Source organism: Pelophylax lessonae, assembly GCF_965119305.1.
Source record: "Pelophylax lessonae genome assembly, chromosome: 3".
NCBI classification, from domain to species: domain Eukaryota; kingdom Metazoa; phylum Chordata; class Amphibia; order Anura; family Ranidae; genus Pelophylax; species Pelophylax lessonae.
Window position 1 is genome coordinate 466,484,325 of NC_138770.1, and position 18,494 is coordinate 466,502,818.

An 18,494-nucleotide genomic window follows, 5' to 3' on the forward strand; every position below is an offset into this window, starting at 1 on the left:
GCTCTGTAGCATGTCCAGAACCCCTAAAAAACAGCATTTTTACTATATTTTCAGGAATACGGCTTCTCTGCGGCTGGCTTTTTTTCTTGCAGGCATTTAGCGGGCATTTTTTTAGGCAGGCATGTCATTTTTTGGATTTCGTTTCTGGGGGGTCTAAAAAGTGTCCCTGTCAAGTTTCAGCTCTGTAGCATGTCCAGAACCCCTAAAAAAAAAACATTTTTCTTTTAATTTTTTGTAGTGTCTTTACCAGCTGTCTTTTATACTTGCAGGCATTCATCAGCGGTCATTTTTTTAGGCAGGCATGTCATTTTTTGGATTTCGTTTCTGGGGGGTCTACAAAGTGTCCCTGTCAAGTTTCAGCTCTGTAGCATGTCCAGAACCCCTAAAAAAACAGCATTTTTACTATATTTTCAGGAATACGGCTTCTCTGCGGCTGGCTTTTTTTCTTGCAGGCATTTAGCGGGCATTTTTTTAGGCAGGCATGTCATTTTCTGGATTTAGTGTCTGGGGGGTCAAAAAAGTGTCCCTGTCAAGTTTCAGCTATGTAGCATGTCCAGAACCCCTAAAAAAAATCATTTTTCTTTTAATTTTTTGTAGTGTCTTACCAGCTGTCTTTTTTTCTTGCAGGCATTTAGCGGGCATTTTTTTAGGCAGGCATGTCATTTTTTTTATTTAGTGTCTGGGGGGTCTAAAAAGTGTACCTGTCAATTTTCAGCTCTGTAGCATGTCCAGAACCCCTAAAAAACAGCATTTTTACTATATTTTCAGGAATACGGCTTCTCTGCGGCTGGCTTTTTTTCTTGCAGACATTTTACGGGCATTTTTTGGGTGTCTTTGGAGGCATGTGCTTCTTAAAAATTATAGGAAAAAAGCTCTTTTTTTTTTTATGTTTCTGGACAGACAAACAAAGCTATGTGAGACACACAACACTGCACACATGGGAAAAAGGAAATATGTAAAAAAAAAAACACAGGAAAAGGAAATTAGGTCACAAGACATCAGATTGTGATTGGCCAAATAAAAAGTTGCCTCGCGATTAGGTCGCGTCAAAGTCGCGCTAAGTCGCGCCAAAGTCGCGTCAAAGTCGCGCCAAAGTCGCGTCAAAATCGCGTCAAAGTCGCGCTGGAAGCGACGCTACTTTAGTGGTAGCGGCAGTGTGAACCAGCACTTAAAGAGAAGAAGGAAAAAATAATAATAATTGTCAATATTCTAACCAATGCTTAACCCTCTTGAAGCCTAAGCCTTTTTCTGACATTTCTTGCTTACAAGTCAAAATCAGTATTTTTTGCTAGAAAATTACTTAGAACCCCCAATCATTATATATGAATAAAAAAAAAAAACAAATAAAAAAAACAGTAAAGTTAGGCTAATTTTTTGTTAGAATGTGAAAGAAGATGTTAAACCAAGTAAACAGACATGTCATGCTTTAAAATTGCGCACACTCGTGGAATGGCGAAAAACTTAAGTACTTAAAAATCTCTGAAGGCGATGCTTTCAAAAATGTTAATGGTTACCTGTTTAGAGGAGGTCTTGTGCTAGAATTATTGCTCTCACTCTGATGATTGCGGCGATACCTCACGTGTGGTTTGAACACCGTTTTCATATGCAGGCGCGACTTGCGTATGCGTTCACTTCTGTGCGTCAGCACAAAGGGACGGGGCGCTTTAATTTTTTTTTTTTACACTATTCTTTTTTAAAAAAAAAAAAAAAAAATGTGATCACTTTTATGGCTGTCACAAGGAATGTAAACATCCCTTGTGACAGTAACAGGCAGTGACAGGTGCTCTTTATGGAGGACCCCAAACCCCTTCTCTGCACTTAAAAGTATTAAAAACGCCAAGTTTGGCTTTGTTTGGGTCTTTGACCAGCCAGTGGACGTGCCGGCTGGTCGCTCGGGTCTCCCAGTAGGACGGGAGACCCGGGCAAGCCAAAGAAGGCGGATCTTTGTAGGAAGTACTCCTTGTACTGACAGCCGAGCAGCTGCTTAGCCGCATCGGTTGTCGTTACGAGAAAGCCAACCATCGGCTCTAAACAATGTTACTGGGGTGATGCCTCTAGCTGCAGGCATCACACCAGTACAACCCCAAAAGTTGAGGCCGCATATTTGTGGTCCGTTGGCACTAAGGGGTGAATTGAGAGCTGCTGCATAGGAATCAAATTTGAGGCGGTTAGGTTCCCTGACAAAGGATTTGAGATAATCAGTGGTGCGACTCCTTATTCCAAGACAAAAAGCATGTCCGAGCCATCAAAGTGGTGAACTGAGGATTGCCAAACAAGGGAGTCATCGGACCCATTTTGGGAGAGAGTCCCAGTCGTAAGTGCTTGAAGATCGTAGAGAGCAATTGACTGCTCTATGGAAGCCCATTGCTTAGAATAGGTGTGGTTAAACCAGTTCACCAACCTGGTTAAGACTGCTGCAGAGTGGTAATAATAAAGATCGTGTGCACCTATACCTCCTTTTGCTTTAGGAAGAGATATGATTGTTCTATGTAATCTAGGTCTATAACCAACCCAAATAAACCATTTAAAAGCAGATTGCAGCGTAACAAAAAAAAAAAGAAGAAGAATGGAGAACCACAATAGGTATAGTTTGGAAGAGAAAGAAAACAGTACAACGTCCATTTTTAGGATATAAACCCTCCCAAACCACAAATATAGGGCACGATCATACTTTAAGGTCTTGTAATGTGTGCTGCATAAGAGGGTATTCATTTTCCACATATTAGATCAATTAGATCAGACGGGATTCTTCCATCCAAATATTTGAGTGCAGAAGAGCAAAACCTGAATGGGAAATTATTCCTACGGACCTGAACTTTATGTGGCAAGAGACATTAAGAATTTCTGATTTAGATAAATTTACCTTGAAATTGCTCAAGGATCCAAAAATCTGGAACTCAAACAAGATAGAAGGCATAGATACATGTGGGTTGGTGACAGATTAACATTAGATCATCAGCAAATACAAAAAGGGAGTGAAACTTGAAGGATACCAGTAATAGAGGTGTTTTGTCTGAGAGCGAAAAGAAACGGGAGGGGAGATAATGGACATCCCTGACTGGTACCATTTTGGATGAAAAAACTCAGGGTCAGGGGGTCTATTGATCCATATTTTGGCACTAAATTTAGAATAGAGTGCTAGAATTTTACGCAACAGAATCATGCCAAGCTTTTTGCACCAGCATTTGCTTGAGGAAAGGACAGCCAACATGATCAAAAGCCTTCTCTGCAGCAATAGAGAGAAGGCAAGCTGGAAATTTTGCTGTTTGGGCATAACCCACGGGCGATAAAGATTTAAACATGTTATCACGCGCTTCTCTCCACTGAAAAAATCCCACCTGGTCTGTGTGCACCATAGTCGGGAGAAGGTGTTGAAGATGTGCTGCAATCAGTTTGGCATACATTTTTACATCCACCCCAATTAAGGATATAGGGCGATAGCTGGAGCAAAGCATTGGATCCTTGTCCGGTTTAGGGAGTAAGGTGATCTGGGCCTCCAGCGTCTGATTAGTGAATAAGTTATTAGTAGAGATGCAAATGAACACTCAAAAGCATAATTGGAGTTAAATTCTCCTCATATGTCTTGTAGAATTTTGAAATAAATCCATCAGGGCCAGGACTTTTACCGGACAGTGTATTAATAATCTTATGTGAAAAGGGAGCATCCAAAGAATCCCTAGTGTAATTTAGTGTTGGAATGGCAGCTTCCTGTACCCAGTCCTATATATACGACGGGTAAAAGACCCTGAATCCTCAGAAGATATCGATGGAGCAAGATTGTATAAAGCTGAGAAATAATCATAGAAAACCTGTTGAAAGGAAAGTGGGTCTGAAGTAGTTTCCCCCCATGACAACTTGATGCTAGTTATAAAAGTCTGAGAAGAACAAGGAAAGTTTCTAAAGAAGCTTGCTCAGAGTTTTAAATTGCAGCTTATCTTTCTTTTTTAAGATGGGTGCCCAATTGAAAAAACAGCCCTCGTAGAACAGCCTTAAGGACTTCCCATTGTATGGGTAAAGAAGTCTCATCATGCTCAAGATCAGCAATAAAGTTGTGGATTGCAGCAACAATGGCTTAATGGCAACAAGAATTTGACATAAGAGTTTCATTTAAAAACACCAAGACCAATCATAACGCAGAACCTGTGGAGGATATTTTTTCAAAAAAAGGGGTAAATGATCGGACTAAATAAAGAAACCAATGCCCAAAGAAGGATTCCATTCCAATATAGGAGGTCCCCCAAACAAATAGTCTAACCTACTAGAGGATTGATGGGCCGATGAGAAGTATGCATAATGTCCGAGTACGCATGCCCTCCTTGGCTAGTCCAAGGCCAGCAGGTCTATGTCCCATGTTCCTCATTGATGACAGATTTCCTGGAACACCTCTGGGTGGAGATCCCTTTCCCTCTGGCTCCGATGATGACAACTGAGGAAGCCTGCCTGCTAATTTTCCACCCCTGGAATGTGCATGGCGGAAAAGAGCCAGAATGGGCTGTTCTGCCCAAGGAAAAATGAGCTCTGCTTCTTCTATACCTGGGTGAAATTTTGTGCCCCCCGGGTGGTTGATGTAATCCACAGCTGTGGTGTGATCAGACTAGATCCTAAAAAGGGCCCTAGTAGGAGCTCAGCAAAGAAGGGACATATGAAACATCCTGATTTCCAGGATGTTGATGGACACCCCCATTTCCTCAGATGAACAAATGTACAGAAAGGGCAAGAAGCTGGCATCTGTCATGAGGACTTTCCAATTACTGGATGGATTCACCCCCAACACACACACTTGTACAAAGTGGGGTTGCCCCCTCACCATATCTTCCTATGAAAGCAAATACCTGTCTTGGGTTTGGAGCTGGAGGTCTTTGAGGGATAAAATTAACTTTTTCTTTAGATACACTGCCACAGCAGATTTCTCCACCAGGTTACTTTCTTTTTCTGTGGCAGAAGAGTGTTTTTACGCCCTGTGATATTTCTGTGGCAGAAGAGTGTTTTTACTCCCTGTGATTTTCTCGATATAAGTAACAAGTGAATTACAAAAGAAGCAACCCCTTTTGAATAGCATCCTTTCAAGTCTTTTCTTGCCAGGAAACGAACTAAAAGGAGGCTCAATCTAGAGTTTCATCCAGATCACAAAAGTCAGACAGACTGCTATGGATGTGACTGCTGGTTGCATAGCCAGACCTGCCACGGAAAACAAGGCCTTAATAGGGCCTTGAGCGTTTTTTCTACAGGGTCCTTAAAAACGGGATCGTCTTTCACAGGGACCAATAATCTCCTGTTCAAACAAGAAATGGCTGGGACATCTACAGGGACAACGCATTTTTTTTAAGGAAGTCTGTGTCTATAAAATACTGCTGCACACACCTCTTCAGGGGTGTCAATTTTTCAGGGTAAGGCCTGTCACTGTGTAGTAAATAATTGGTAGAAGATTCAGCGCTGAATTGTACAATGTATGGACCAGCGGCTGACACTCAAAGGCAATCTAAACTCTTTCAAAATAAATCATAAAGTATAGTGCAACGCAGTCATATAAGCCCTCTAAAGTTGTAGAAATGACCCTATAGGCAGAGTCAACAATATATAACAGTAAGACAATATATTATGAGAGACAGTCCATAACTTGAAGTGATGTAAAGTCCACATGTGGTTTGGTGAATGACAATCAATGTGACTTCAGTGCTCGCAGCTTCTCACCACCAAGCATTATCTGCCTCTCACCTTAAGAACACGACCCTGCAGGGTCAAATCGCATAATACTCTCACAGAATCAAGGAACACAGCTCCAGGGAAACTTAAGGCAACCCTCCAGGATGTATGCTCCGGAACATGAAATTAAAACCAAAAGGATCTAGTGCTCTCTGTATAATGCCAAAGTTTATTTAGCCCAAAACATAAGAATCGCACTTACATTACATCCATTCCGTTCATCGCTCCAGCGTTCACCATTAGCGATGGTGAACGCTGGAGGCAGGACGAGGGTGGAGACAATAAGTATAAAGAGCCAGGTCATTGACACATCGACATCCCCGCGGATGAAGTCCCGCCCACCCGGACGTAACATGTATGGGAGATTGGTCACATGATCCACGGCCGCTCGAACCAGGAAGCAACATAGCACAGCACGCTGCACGCTCTGCATACCTTTACAAGCTTTTACCCCATGGATGTAATGCAAGTGTGATTCTTATGTTTTGGGCTATATAAACTTTGGCATTATACAGAGAGCACTAGATCCTTTTGGTTTTAATTTCATGTCCTGGAGGATACATCCTGGAGGGTTGCCTTAACATTGTTGTTTTTCTGCTGTGAAGACTGCTTGGCTAATATCTGTTGATAGAGGGCTTGGAGCTGTGTTCCCTGATTCTGTGAGAGTATTATGGTAAGACCCAGATAGTCCAACTTGGCAGACGGAACCAGAGCAGACTTCTGAAAATTCAGAGTCCACCCGAACACCTGCAGAGTCCTCACAGTGATGTCCAGGTTGTGCTGTAGAGAAGTCAGAGACTCTGCTTGTAGAAGATCGTCCAGGTACCCCAGCACCGCAATCCCCCGCTGTCGCAACAATACTAACACTGGGGCCAACACTTTCATAAACACCCGAGGAGCTGAGGCGAGACCAAAGGGTAACCCTACGAATTGTTAATGCTCCTCGCCCACGGGAAAGCGGAGAAAAACGCTGATGTCCGACATATCGGGATATGGAGGTAAGCGTCCTTGATGTCAATAGAGGCTAAAAGAGGCTAAAAGATCTCCTTGATGAAGGGATGCCACTACCGAACGGATAGACACCATCCGGAACTTCTGTACCGACACAAAGCAGTTCAGGGATTTGAGATCCAGGATTGGACGAACTTTGCCTTTCTTCCTGGGAACTGTAAACAAGTTTGAATAAAAACCCAGAAAATGTTCCGAGTTTGGAACCGGTACAATCACCCCTTGCAGTAGCAAATCTTGTACTGCCCCGAAGAGACCAAGGAAGCGGTCTACGGACAAACCAAGGTTGGAAGAAAGAAACCTCTCTGGAGGATAAGACCGACATTAGATCTTGTAGCCGCAGCGAATCAGCTCGTGGACCCACCTGTCTTGAATCAGACAGGTCCACGGGTCCGGAGAAAAAACAAAGACGTCCCCCCAACCCAGATACGTGTGAGGGTGCCCCTTCAGGCAGAAGAGGACTTGTCTGCAGGTCTGGAAGGAACTGCTCTCAGCTTACCAGGCCAGGGCCTCTTGGAACCTCCGGAGACGTTCCAAACGGATTTGAATCATTTTTCTTGAGACCCTGAGGGACGAAAAAAGCTGAGAAAGAAGGACCACGTCTGCAACAAGACTCCTTACCCCTGGAAGCCTGTGGGAGGAAGGTACTCTTCCCTCCAGTGACTCCCTTAATGATTTAATCCAGGGAAGACTCAAACAGGGTAGGGAATCTATGGCTCACGAGCAAGACGTGGCTCTTTTGATGGCTGCATCTGGCTCGCAGACAAATAGGGTCTCCTGCTATGAGTATATCATTATTAGCCCAGAGTCGAGTCCATGCCTGCGTGCTGCGGCCACACTGGTTGCTAGTATGCAGAGGGAGAGCGAGGGCAATGGTCAAATTCCTCCTCCGATCCTAAATTTACTCCACCCACCACCTCCCTCTTCTCCAGGCGGCAGCGCAGGCTCTGCGTAGAGCCGAGGGAGGTCTTGAAGCGACAGGTCAGTCTGTCAGACTCGTCAGTGTAAATATTTTGCGTTCTGTGCTTCCCTGTCTCAAGTAATTGCAAATACTCTTTCAGAAAGAGTATTTGCAATTACTAAGTTGAGACAGGGAATCACAGAAAGCAACAATTTATAGGCTAGCCTGCATCTTCTTTTTTATCTTTTATTCACAGTTTACAGAAGGTCCCAATACCCTTACTGAAGAAGTGCTGCAGGCCTGCGGCCGTATATACAGTGGATTTTAATACCATTTCCCCAGACATTGACATTTTTGCATATATGGGCTACACATCCACTTTGTTTGTGCTAAGGTTATTTCTCCTTTCCATTGTCGTGCCCTGCAAATCGCACTAGTATGAACAGGTGAAGTCAACTTTAATATTTCAGCTCCTTTAACCACTTCAGCCCTGGAAGGTTTTACCCCCTTAATGACCAGGCCATTTTTTGCAATTTGTCACTGCGTTACTTAAATAAAGGTTCCCGACCCCTGAAATATAGTGTATGGCTCTAAAGGAATTACATTTGAAAATATGTGGTGTTCGTGGCTCTCTCAGCCAAAAAGGTTATTGACCCCTGATCTAGAATATCTAGTTTGTCGCCCAGTCCAGCAGTTGATTATAGTTCTCACAGGAACAGAAAATAAAAGAGGAAAAAAAAATCAGTTTAAAAAAGAAAAAATGTGAGATCCCAGCAAGAAACTAGGTCCTTCCTCCTGACCAGGCAGAAAAAAAAACGAATGCCAATAGCAGGAAGTGGAAGTATACCCCCTGGGACAGCCCCATAGGCTTGGTAAAGCTTTTCCTGCCTAGTTTGCTACTTCTGTATTGGGCAGCATAACCCAATGGTCAAGAAGATTCTGGAGCGTTGTCCGTCAACGAACGAAAGAGAAAAGAAGACTTTTTGAAAAATATGAAGATTTGTTTGGATAAAATGTTTCTATTTATAAAACTATTTCCACTAAACAACTACCTTACATTTATAAAGAAGGTTACCAAAAGCACCTACCTTTAAAGTGTGAAATCCGACAATGCATTTAGGACGTACTAAGACTTGGTGAATCATTGAATAAAGATCACAATTTTTGCTCTCTTGAATTCTCTGCTGGTTGTATTTGGTTAAGGACAATAATATCTCTAACCCCATTGATTGAGTCTTTTCACAGCTGCTGATCTCCACAGTCTAAAAAATGTAAATGTCAAAATACAGTTTAAAGCAATATACTCAATATAATTTAATTAGGAAGCTCATAGAAAAACACAAAGTGAAATAATTGTTTAACTGCAATCGAAATCATTGCTCCTGACATGCATATTCACTGTTGAGTACATGTTCCTTGAAAAAATATTCATACCCCTTGAAATTTTCCACATTTTGTCCAGTTACAACTAAAGACATAAAGGTATTTTATTGGGATTTTATGTGATAGACCAACACCAAGTGGCACATGATTGTGAAATGGAGGGAAAATAAATGGTTTTCAAAATGTTTTACAAATAAATATCTAAATAGTGTGGCCTGCATTTGACTTTTTTCTTTTTTTTTTCACTAGTAAATTTTATTAGGGGCGATGTAACACAGCTTCAGATAGCATAAAATGCAAGTGGCGTTGTTAATATTTGATAACAGGAATACAAAGAAAAAGTGGGGCAGTGCTGGTCCTCATGAATGTTGAAGCTAAAAAATAATATTTTAGTTCAAAGTTCAGTGTCCTAATTTCAAAACCTCCTCGTCTGCCTCTGCTTCTATTTCTGCCTCCACCTCCACCTGATGAATTCCTGTTGTTGCGCCTTGTGTCAAAGGATCTGCCTCCTCTGCCGCCCCTACCACGTGGACCTTCTTGGTCTCTCCTTGATTCTTAAAGGGCTGGGAGCTCAGTTGCAACAGAAAGCTGGCAACACCTAGAATCTTTCCAGGAATCTTGAAAAGTCTTCAAAGTGTCTTCCTTAACATCAAAACAAACACCCATGGAATCTTTTAGGAGGCACATTCAGTGAATTTGGGAATCAATTTCTTCTCCCATTTGTTCTTTATTTGCACGCCAAACATAGTTCAAAATATGGATGGGAACTGAAGTCTTCAATACAACTGTGATATTGCCAGATTCCATACTCAGAAGTGATCGTTGTTGTTTTAAGGATGAAGCTCAAGAAATATGTGCTAAAGCTGCTGCAAGCGCATTCAATGCTCCCTTCTTTTCAATAAGCTCTTCTGCATATACTTTAAAATGTTCAATGACATCAGCTGGGATTGACTCCAGTGACTTTATTGCATCAGCACTGGGGGACTCGGCAACATTCAGTATGGATGGGATACCAACCCGCTTGAACTTGATACCCGTACTCCTCTCCACAATTTGAAGGTAATGTCTGTCTCTGGGTTCATAAAGAGAAATACAAATTCCTGTGCGCCCAGCTGTACCCGTACGTCCTCAACGATGGACGTATGAATCCGCTACCCTTGGTGCAGAATATAACACAACTAGATCAACTTCTGGAATATCTAGACCTCGAGCAGCAACATTTGTTGCAATAAGAATTTCAAATGATCCATTTCTAAAGCCTTTCAAGATGACTTCACACTACTTTTGCTGAAGATCACCCCGTAGAGCTTTGGCAGACTGTTTCAATGAGCAGTTGATTGATAGCTCATGAGCTTCTAGTTTAGAGTCACAAAAAACGATGGTTCTCACATAACTTCTACTATAAACTTGGACAATGTCACCAAGGACAGCTGCATTCTGGAATCGGTTACACTCAATGGCCAAATGCATAACAGTGATGGCAGCCCTCTGACTACGGTGTCCAAAAAGGTACATTTTTGAGTACTCCTTTTTCATGTATTTTTGGCAACATTGTACATCCAATCTGGGCATGTTGCAGAGAAGAGTCTGTGGATTCTGTTCAGGATCAGACGAGTAACGGACAGAAAACATTTCTACCACCTGTTCAGCAAACCCCATCTCTAACATCATATCCACCTCGTCTAGCACCACATGTTTTAGTGCCGTGAGGTTTAATTTATAATTCTGGAGAAGGTCCCGTATGCGACCAAGTGTCCCAATGAGTATGTCAATTCCTGTTTTTATAGCAAGTACTTGCTGTTGATATGGACTTCCGCCATAGAAGCAACATGTCTTTAGCTTTTTAGATATGCTGCGAATTTCATTCATAATCTGAATCGCCAGCTCTCTAGTAGGAGTTAGGATCAGCACCCTCGGTGGGTGTCCTTGTGCAGCGGCTCTTTTTCTTGGTTTAGCTTCTCAATTAAAGGAATGGCAAATGAGAAGGTTTTTCCAGTACCAGTACGAGCACGGACAACAACATCTTTCCCACTGTAGGCAGTATGGAAGGTTTTAGTTTGTATGGGGAACAGGTAAGCAAATCTTTTGGCTTGTAGATTATCAACAGTTTATTTGGAAATAGGAAATTTAGAAAAAAATCGCCCTCAATTTTCTCCAAGTTAATTTCCTCTTCCTTGGTTTTAGATTCCTCATTCAGCCCATTTATTTCAGGCTCAATTTTTCTTTTATTAGCTGCAGGAACGTCACCATCTTCATCGTCAACATCTTCCTTTACTTTCTTTGAATTTTTCTTTACTTTAGTTTTTTTGCCACTTTTTTCTCCATTGATCTCCGGTTCAGCTGCATCTTGCTGTGTTTCAGATTCTTCCACATCCTTTTTTTGTTTTTTCTTCTTTTTTGCTTTCTTTGGTGTTGGAGCGTCCGAGTTGTTCAGCTCCTCCCTACACTGCTCAGCTGCTTCAAAAGAACTCTCATTTTCCGCAAGCTTCTTTTTCTTCTTCAGTTTTGGTGTCTTCTGACCATTGTTGTTTAAATCTTCGCTCACCAAACTGTTGAGTTCGGTTGCTTGCTCAAAATCAAGTTCTTCTGTGTCCCCATTTTGGATTTTCCTCTTGATCTTCTTGGGTGTGGGAGTTTGAGTTTTTCTTATTCTTGCCAATTCCGTTCTCCATTTCTTCGCTTAGAATTATCCCGGGCATCGATGGGCTGCTCTAAAAGTCCCGCACCTGACAGACTGGGGATCAACAGCTGGCCACGCTACGAGAGGCAGCGTGAAAAGGCCTGCATTTGTATTAAGCCCCCTTTACTCTGATACCCCTAACCAAAATCTAGTGGAACCAATTGCCTTCAGAAGACCTCTGATTAGTAAAAGACTCCACCTGTGTGTATTTTATTCTCACTATAAATACAGCTGTTCTGTGAAGCGCTCAGAAGTTTTGTAGAGAATCTTAGCGAACAAACAGCATTATGAAGGCCAAGGAACACACCAGACAGGTCAGGGATACGGTTGTGGAGAAGTTTAACCACTTGACGACCAGGTCGGCTCTGTTACGAGAAACGATGTACATGTAGGTCGCTTTGTGTAGCAGTTCGTGTTAGCATGCGCTCCGATTTGCTAAAGAGGGCGCCAATCAGTGGGTCCGGTAGCCGTGAGGTGCGCTGGGCACCCGAGATCGATCCCCGCAGACAGAACTGCAGTCTGCAGATGTAAACACGGTAGACCACTGTTCTGTCAGTGATGAACACAGGGGTCCTGCATTCCTCCTATTAATGAACACTGGGGGATGGGCTCACTGGATGAGCACAGAGACCTCACCGTTAGAAAGCATCCCTTGAGCACACATTTAACCCTTTTGATTGCCCCTGGTGTTAACCCCTTCCCTGCCAGTGTCAGTAACTGTGCATATTTTTAGCACCGATTACTGTAGTAATGTCACTGGTCCCCCCAAAAGTGTTAAAAGTGTCAGTTAGATATCCGATCTGTCTGCCGCAAAAATTGCTGATCGCCAGTACTAGTATGAAAAAAAAAAAAAATGAAAAAAAAATCTTTCCCCTAGTTTGTAGAAGCGATAACTTTTGCGCAAACCAATCAATATACACTTACTTGTATTTTTTTTTTTACCAAAAATATGTAGCAGAATACATACTGGCATAAATAAAAAAAATAGATTTTTTTATTTGGGAATGTTTCATAGCAGAAAATATAAAAATATATATATTTTTTTCAGAATTGCCGCTCTTTTTTTGTATATAGTGTAGAAAAAAAAAAAAAAAAAAAAAGATTGCAGAGGTGATCAAATACCACCAAAAGAAAGCTCTATTTTTGCGGAAAAAAGTCAACAATTTTATTTGGGTACAGCGTCGCACAACCACGCAATTGTCAGTTAAATGAATGCAGTGCTGTATCGCAAAAAATGGCCTGGTCTGTAAGCGGGTAAAACCTTCCGGTCCTTAGGTGGTTAGGTTATAACAAGATATCCCAAGCTTTGAAAATCTCATGGAGCACTGTTCAATCCATCATCCGAAAATGAAGAGTATGACAATTGCAAACCTATGAAGACATTGTTGTCCACCTAAACTGACAGGCCGGGCAAGGAGAGCATTAATCAAAGAAGCAGCCAATAGACCCAAGGCAACTTTGGAGGAGCTTCAGAGATCCACAGGTCAGGTGGGAAAATCGGTCCACAGGACAACTATTAGTCATGCACTCCACAAATCTGGCCTTTATGGAAGAGTGGCAAGAAGAAAGCCATTGTTGAAAGAAAGCCATAAGAAGTCCGGTTTGCAGTTTGCTAGAAACCAGAAGGTGCGCTGGTCAGATGAGATCAAAAAATTCGATTTTTGACTTACCGTAAAATCCATTACTCTGATGTTCATTGACGGACTCAGCTCCTGGCCTTCATAACCATTGGGATATACTGCCCCCTACAGGAGGAAGACACTAGGCAGAAAAAGTCCGGCTACGCCTATGGACAGTCCCAGAGGGTATACTCCCTCTCCCTGTTAAAGGCACTCAGTTTAGTTACAAAGCAGTGTCAGGAGAATTACAACTCCACAGAGGGGTGGGTGCTGTGTCTGTCAATGAACATCAGAGAAATGGATTTTACGGTAAGTCAAAAATCCCAATTTCTCTTTCGTTCATTGACAGACACAGCTCCAGATCGTCATAGCCAGTGGGACACCCGAAAGCAGTGTTAAACATGAGGTGTGTGAAAAAAAATTCCCAAGGATAAATAGTAGCCAACCAGGCAACAGGAGCTCAATCAAAACAACTGGAGCTCACCTGAAAATACAATACACCCTCAAGAGGATCAGGCTATCTCAACAGCAGCCTGCAAAACCTTGCGGCCAAAGGAAGAAGACGCAGATGCCACTTTGTGAAAGTGTGCACCAATGACCAGGTAGCCGCCTTGCAAACCTGCGTCACTGACGCATGATGACGGAAGGCCCAGGAGGCACCAAGGGCCCGAGTAGAGTGCGCCTTAACAGGGAAAGGAGGAACCTGACCCCTGATGGAATAGGCCTGAACCACGGTCTGTCTGATCCATCTGGAATCGGTCGCAGAGGAAGCGGCAACCCTTTCCGAGGCCCATCTGTGAGCACAAATAGTGAGTCTGACTGCCTAAAAGACCCTGCAGCTGCCAGTGTACACCCTAATTGTCTGGACCACATCCAAGGCACCCAAGACAATTTCCTTTGGATGTTTAGGCCTGGAACAAAAAGGGAAGGCAACACAATGTCTTCATTAAAATGAAAATCAGAGACATGACGAAAAGGGGTGAAGAACCAGCTTATCTTTGTAAATCTCCAAATAAGGTGGACAGGATAACAGCGCCAGTTCCAAAAACTCGCGCACAAAAGGTGACTGTAAAGCAGGATGGAAGATTGGTCCTGGGCAAAGCAGATCCTCCCTGAGAAGAAGCTTCAAAGGAACGTCGGCGACCAGCTGTACCAGATCGGCATACCAAGCCTGGCAAGTCAAGTCCGGAGCCACTAAGATGACCAGAATCCCTTTTCTGTCTCGATCCTGCATAGAAGTCTTGGCAGAAGCTTGAGAGGTGGGAAGGCGTAAATAAGACGATACTAACCCCACAGGGCCACCAGCGCATCCATGGCGTCTGCTAGAGGATCCCGTGACTGAGCCACAAACCTCTGCACCTTTCTCTTAAGCCGAGATGCCAACAGATCCACCTCGGGGATGCCCCATCGGAGACACAACTGAAGGGACCACTCTCCTTGGTCCAAGACTGAGGTAATCTGCCTACCAGTTTTCCACCCTCGGAATGTGTATGGCAGAGAGGGCTGGAACAAACCGTTTTGCCCCCCTTAGAATTCTGGCTACCTCCAGAGCCGCCAGGACACTTCTTGTGCCCCCCCTGGTGATTAACATAAGCCACAGCTGTGGCATTGTCGGACAGAATGTGCACTGGGCATCTCTGAAGACGATCCATCCAATGGTCCAGGCACAGTCTTGATTGTTCGGAGTTCCCAGACATTGAACAGTAGTCTGGACTCTTCCAGTGTCCATAGCCCCTGAGCAGAATTTTTGCAGAGAACGCCTCACCAGCCAGACAGGCTGGCATCCGTGGTGACCACTGTCCAATACAAGGGGAGGAAGGATTTGCCCAGCCGAAGCACCGAAGAACGAAGCCACCATATCAAGGACAAAGGATAGAACTGTGCAAACGAAACCGCCTCGCAGGTAGACACCATCAGGCCCAGCACCCGCATGCAAGTCCGGAGGGATGACCATCTGCTGGACAGCAGGAGGCGAATTGCAGCCTGCAATTTCTGGAGTTTGCCCATAAGAAGGAACACTCTGGCTAAGGCTAAGTCCAGAGTCAGACCCAGATAGCCCAGCTGTGTGGACGGAACCAGCGCAGATTTCTGAAAGTTCACAATCCAGCCGAACAGCAGAGTTTGTATGGTGATTTCCAGGTCTTTCACCAGAGCAGTAGGAGACTCCACTTGCAGAAGGAGGTCGTCCAAGCAGCCCAGTCCGATAGAGAAGAAAAATCCCCCTGATGCAGGGATGCCACCCATGTGAATGGACTCCATCCTGAACTTCTGCACCCACACAAAGCAGTTCAGTGCCTTAGGGGTTCAGGATTAGACGTACCTTGCCTTCCTTCCTGGGAACTGTAAACAGGTTTAAGTAAAAACCCTGAAAACGTTCCATTAGTCGGAACTGGGACAATCGCTGCTTGAAGTAACAGGTCTTGTACCGCCCCAAAAAGACCCTGTAAGCGGCCTGGAGACAGGCGCAAGATGGAAGGAAAGAACCTTGCCAGGAACAAGAGCGAAACTCGATCTTGTAGCCGGACCGAATTACTTTTTGGACCCACTTGTCTTGTACCAGGGAATTCCACGGGTCCAGAAACCAGCAAAGAAGTCCCCCCACCCCGATACGGGTGAGGGCGCACTTTTATGCTGAAGGAGCCTTGTCCGCGGTCTGGAGAAACTTGCTCTCTGCTTGCAAGACCAGGTTCGTTTGGATCCTCCAGAGGAGGCCCAGAAAGGCATCAAGCCCTTGTCAGTCGACCCTGAGGGAAGAAAAAAAAAAAACTTACGTATGAGCAGAGAAGGAGGGCCCATGTCTACGACGAGGTTCCTTGCCCTTAGTAGCCTGCGGAAGAAAATCCACCCCCCCCCACCTTGCGATACCTTTAATGATGTCATCCAGGGTAGCTCAAAACAGGCAATCTCCTTGAAAGGGGGAGATCAGTCAAGGCCTTTTTATAAGTCTGGTCCACAGACCGGCATTTGAACCAAAAGACACGCCAGAGGACCACTGCCCAAACAGAGAGCCTAGCGACTAGGGGAGCTGCATCCAAAGAGGCATCCCAGATAAACTGCAGTCCCTGGACCAGCTAGTCCGCCAGCTTAGCAAAGGCAGGGGGGAGCTGTTCTCCCTCCAGGTCACCACGTAAAAGCTTAGCCCACTTTGTCAGAGTTTGCTACATCAGAGCAATGGTAAATACTGGCCTCAGTGCCGAAAACAGCCAGAGTATACATATTGTGGACCACAGCCTCCACCTTCCTGTCAGCCGGATCCTTAAAAGCCGGAATCACGGTTCACTTTTTCAATCTGGAAACCAGAAGGTCCACCACCGGTGGAACAGTCCACTTCTTAATAAGGGACTCCTCATAGGGGTACCCCCTAGTATATCACTTAGGGACCCCAAGGGGACGCTTCTGTCGTCCCCACTCTTTAGCGACAATTCTGTCAAAATCGGTGGGGAAAGGAAACACCTTTGCCACTCTGGATGGCTTGTGAGTGCCAAAGGGAACCTGTGCCTCCGACGCAGCTGCAGCTGCGTCCTCCACCTTCAAGGTCTCACTTAGATACAATCAGTGCTTCTACGAGTGCCTTTACGTGCGCAGTTGCATTTGTGGAGGAAAACATCCTCACTGAGGATTCCAGGCGCATGGTCGCAGACCCAGCAGGGAGACCCACGTCGCGACGGCTGAATCAGATTCAGGATCAGATGAGGCAGGGGAAGGCAGAGGGACTTTTCTTGCTAGTCCATTGCATGAAAGCCACCTCCACCTGGGACACAAAAGGACTCCAGGACCGCCATCGATGTGGATCGATGGATGGTTGGGAACCGGCGGGCCCCACAGCCTCAGAGGGGATCAGGTGGAGAAGATATGCTCCAAAGACTCCAAATGAGTCACCAGGGGAACCCCACAAAAAGTGTAAAAACACTGCATAAGGACAGCACCACCTGGTCGCCAGGCACAAAGCACCAAGCGATCCTCAACAGAGAGGGAGAGGACCCCACCAGACTCAGCACCCAGCAGAAAAAGGCACCTGCAGCCACCAGGATAGTCTGCACTCCGTGAGCCGCGATCAGGAAGTGAAAAGAGTCAGCACCAGGGGGATAAGGAGGGGCTCTCGCCACCAAAGTCGCCGCCCACAGGGCTCCACTGTCATGGCCGTCGCTGTTTTCAAGGGCAAACCACCACAAAATGGCCACTGGACTACCCAAACATGGCCGCCAAGCAGAGCACACAGGCTACAACAAAATGGCAGCACAGTGAGGCTCCCAGGGACCCAGAAGAGATTTCTAGGCCTCAAGGACAGGCTCAGGCAGAACGGGGGCCCTCCACCAGGTACAACCCCCTTCCCCCGCCCCCCTGCACAGCCGATCATTCCGATCACCGGGTGGTGTACCCCCTCGCCTCCATCTCCATTATAGCGCCCTGCCTCGACCCCAGGAGGTCGACCAGACTATCCACACAGCCCCAGCATAAGTGGTGGGGGGTAGGATAGGGAGACAGATGAAGGGGGTGCCTGAGGGGAACCCGGGGTCCAACCGTCCCAAGGAGTGGCCCACGTCCACCTCAAAACCCTCCAAGGGGAGAGGAGGGACTGCTACACACCATACCAGGAAGCAGGGGGGCACCCCTCCAGACAAAATCCCTCGCCATCGAAATGGGGGGCTGCCGGCCAGGAAGAACACTGCGACTCGGGCCGAGACCTGGTCGTATGCGACCTCGCGAGGCATTTAACTTGCAGGCCAGCCCCCGTCTGGTGGGGCTATGTCGCTGCAGACCTAATGCGGAGTTGACGTCAATGTGCGCTTGCTGACCAGACTGGGGTGACCACTGGATATAGATTATCCAGCCCGTTGCCCAGTATGGTAGTTGATTGTAGAGCTCACAGGAAAAAAAATTCTATCTAAAAAGAAAATAATTGCCAGGACCAGAGAGGAGAGGGAGTATACCCCCCTGGGACTGCCCATAGGCGTAGCCAGACTTTTTCTGCCTAGTGTCCTACTCCTGTAGGGGCAGTATAACCCAATGATTATGAAGATCAGGAGCTGTGTCCGTCAATGAACAAAAGAGAAATGTTGTTTTTTTTGGCCTAAAAGCAAAACACTGTGTGCGGAAAACCAACACTGCACATCACCCTGAACACACCATCCTCACTGTGAAACATGGTGGTGGCAGCATCGTGTTGTGGGGATGCTTTTCTTCAGCAGGGACTGGGAAG

The 18,494-nt window shown here is 45.1% G+C and overlaps 1 protein-coding gene and 1 pseudogene across 2 annotated transcripts in view; both read right to left on the reverse strand.

The window, feature by feature from the left end:
* Window positions 1-18,494, reverse strand: part of LYST (lysosomal trafficking regulator) — a 409,773-nt gene that overhangs the window by 241,445 nt on the left and 149,834 nt on the right. The window contains exon 17 of the mRNA XM_082252534.1: window positions 8,701-8,874. Within this exon, the coding sequence (XP_082108660.1) occupies window positions 8,701-8,874 (174 nt within the window). The remainder of the gene's footprint in view (window positions 1-8,700; window positions 8,875-18,494) is intronic.
* Window positions 9,449-12,324, reverse strand: LOC309550173 (nucleolar RNA helicase 2-B-like; annotated as a pseudogene). Its single transcript has 2 exons — window positions 12,312-12,324; window positions 9,449-11,674 (listed from the first exon to the last, which is right to left on the reverse strand). The product of its transcript is annotated as a nucleolar RNA helicase 2-B-like (transcript).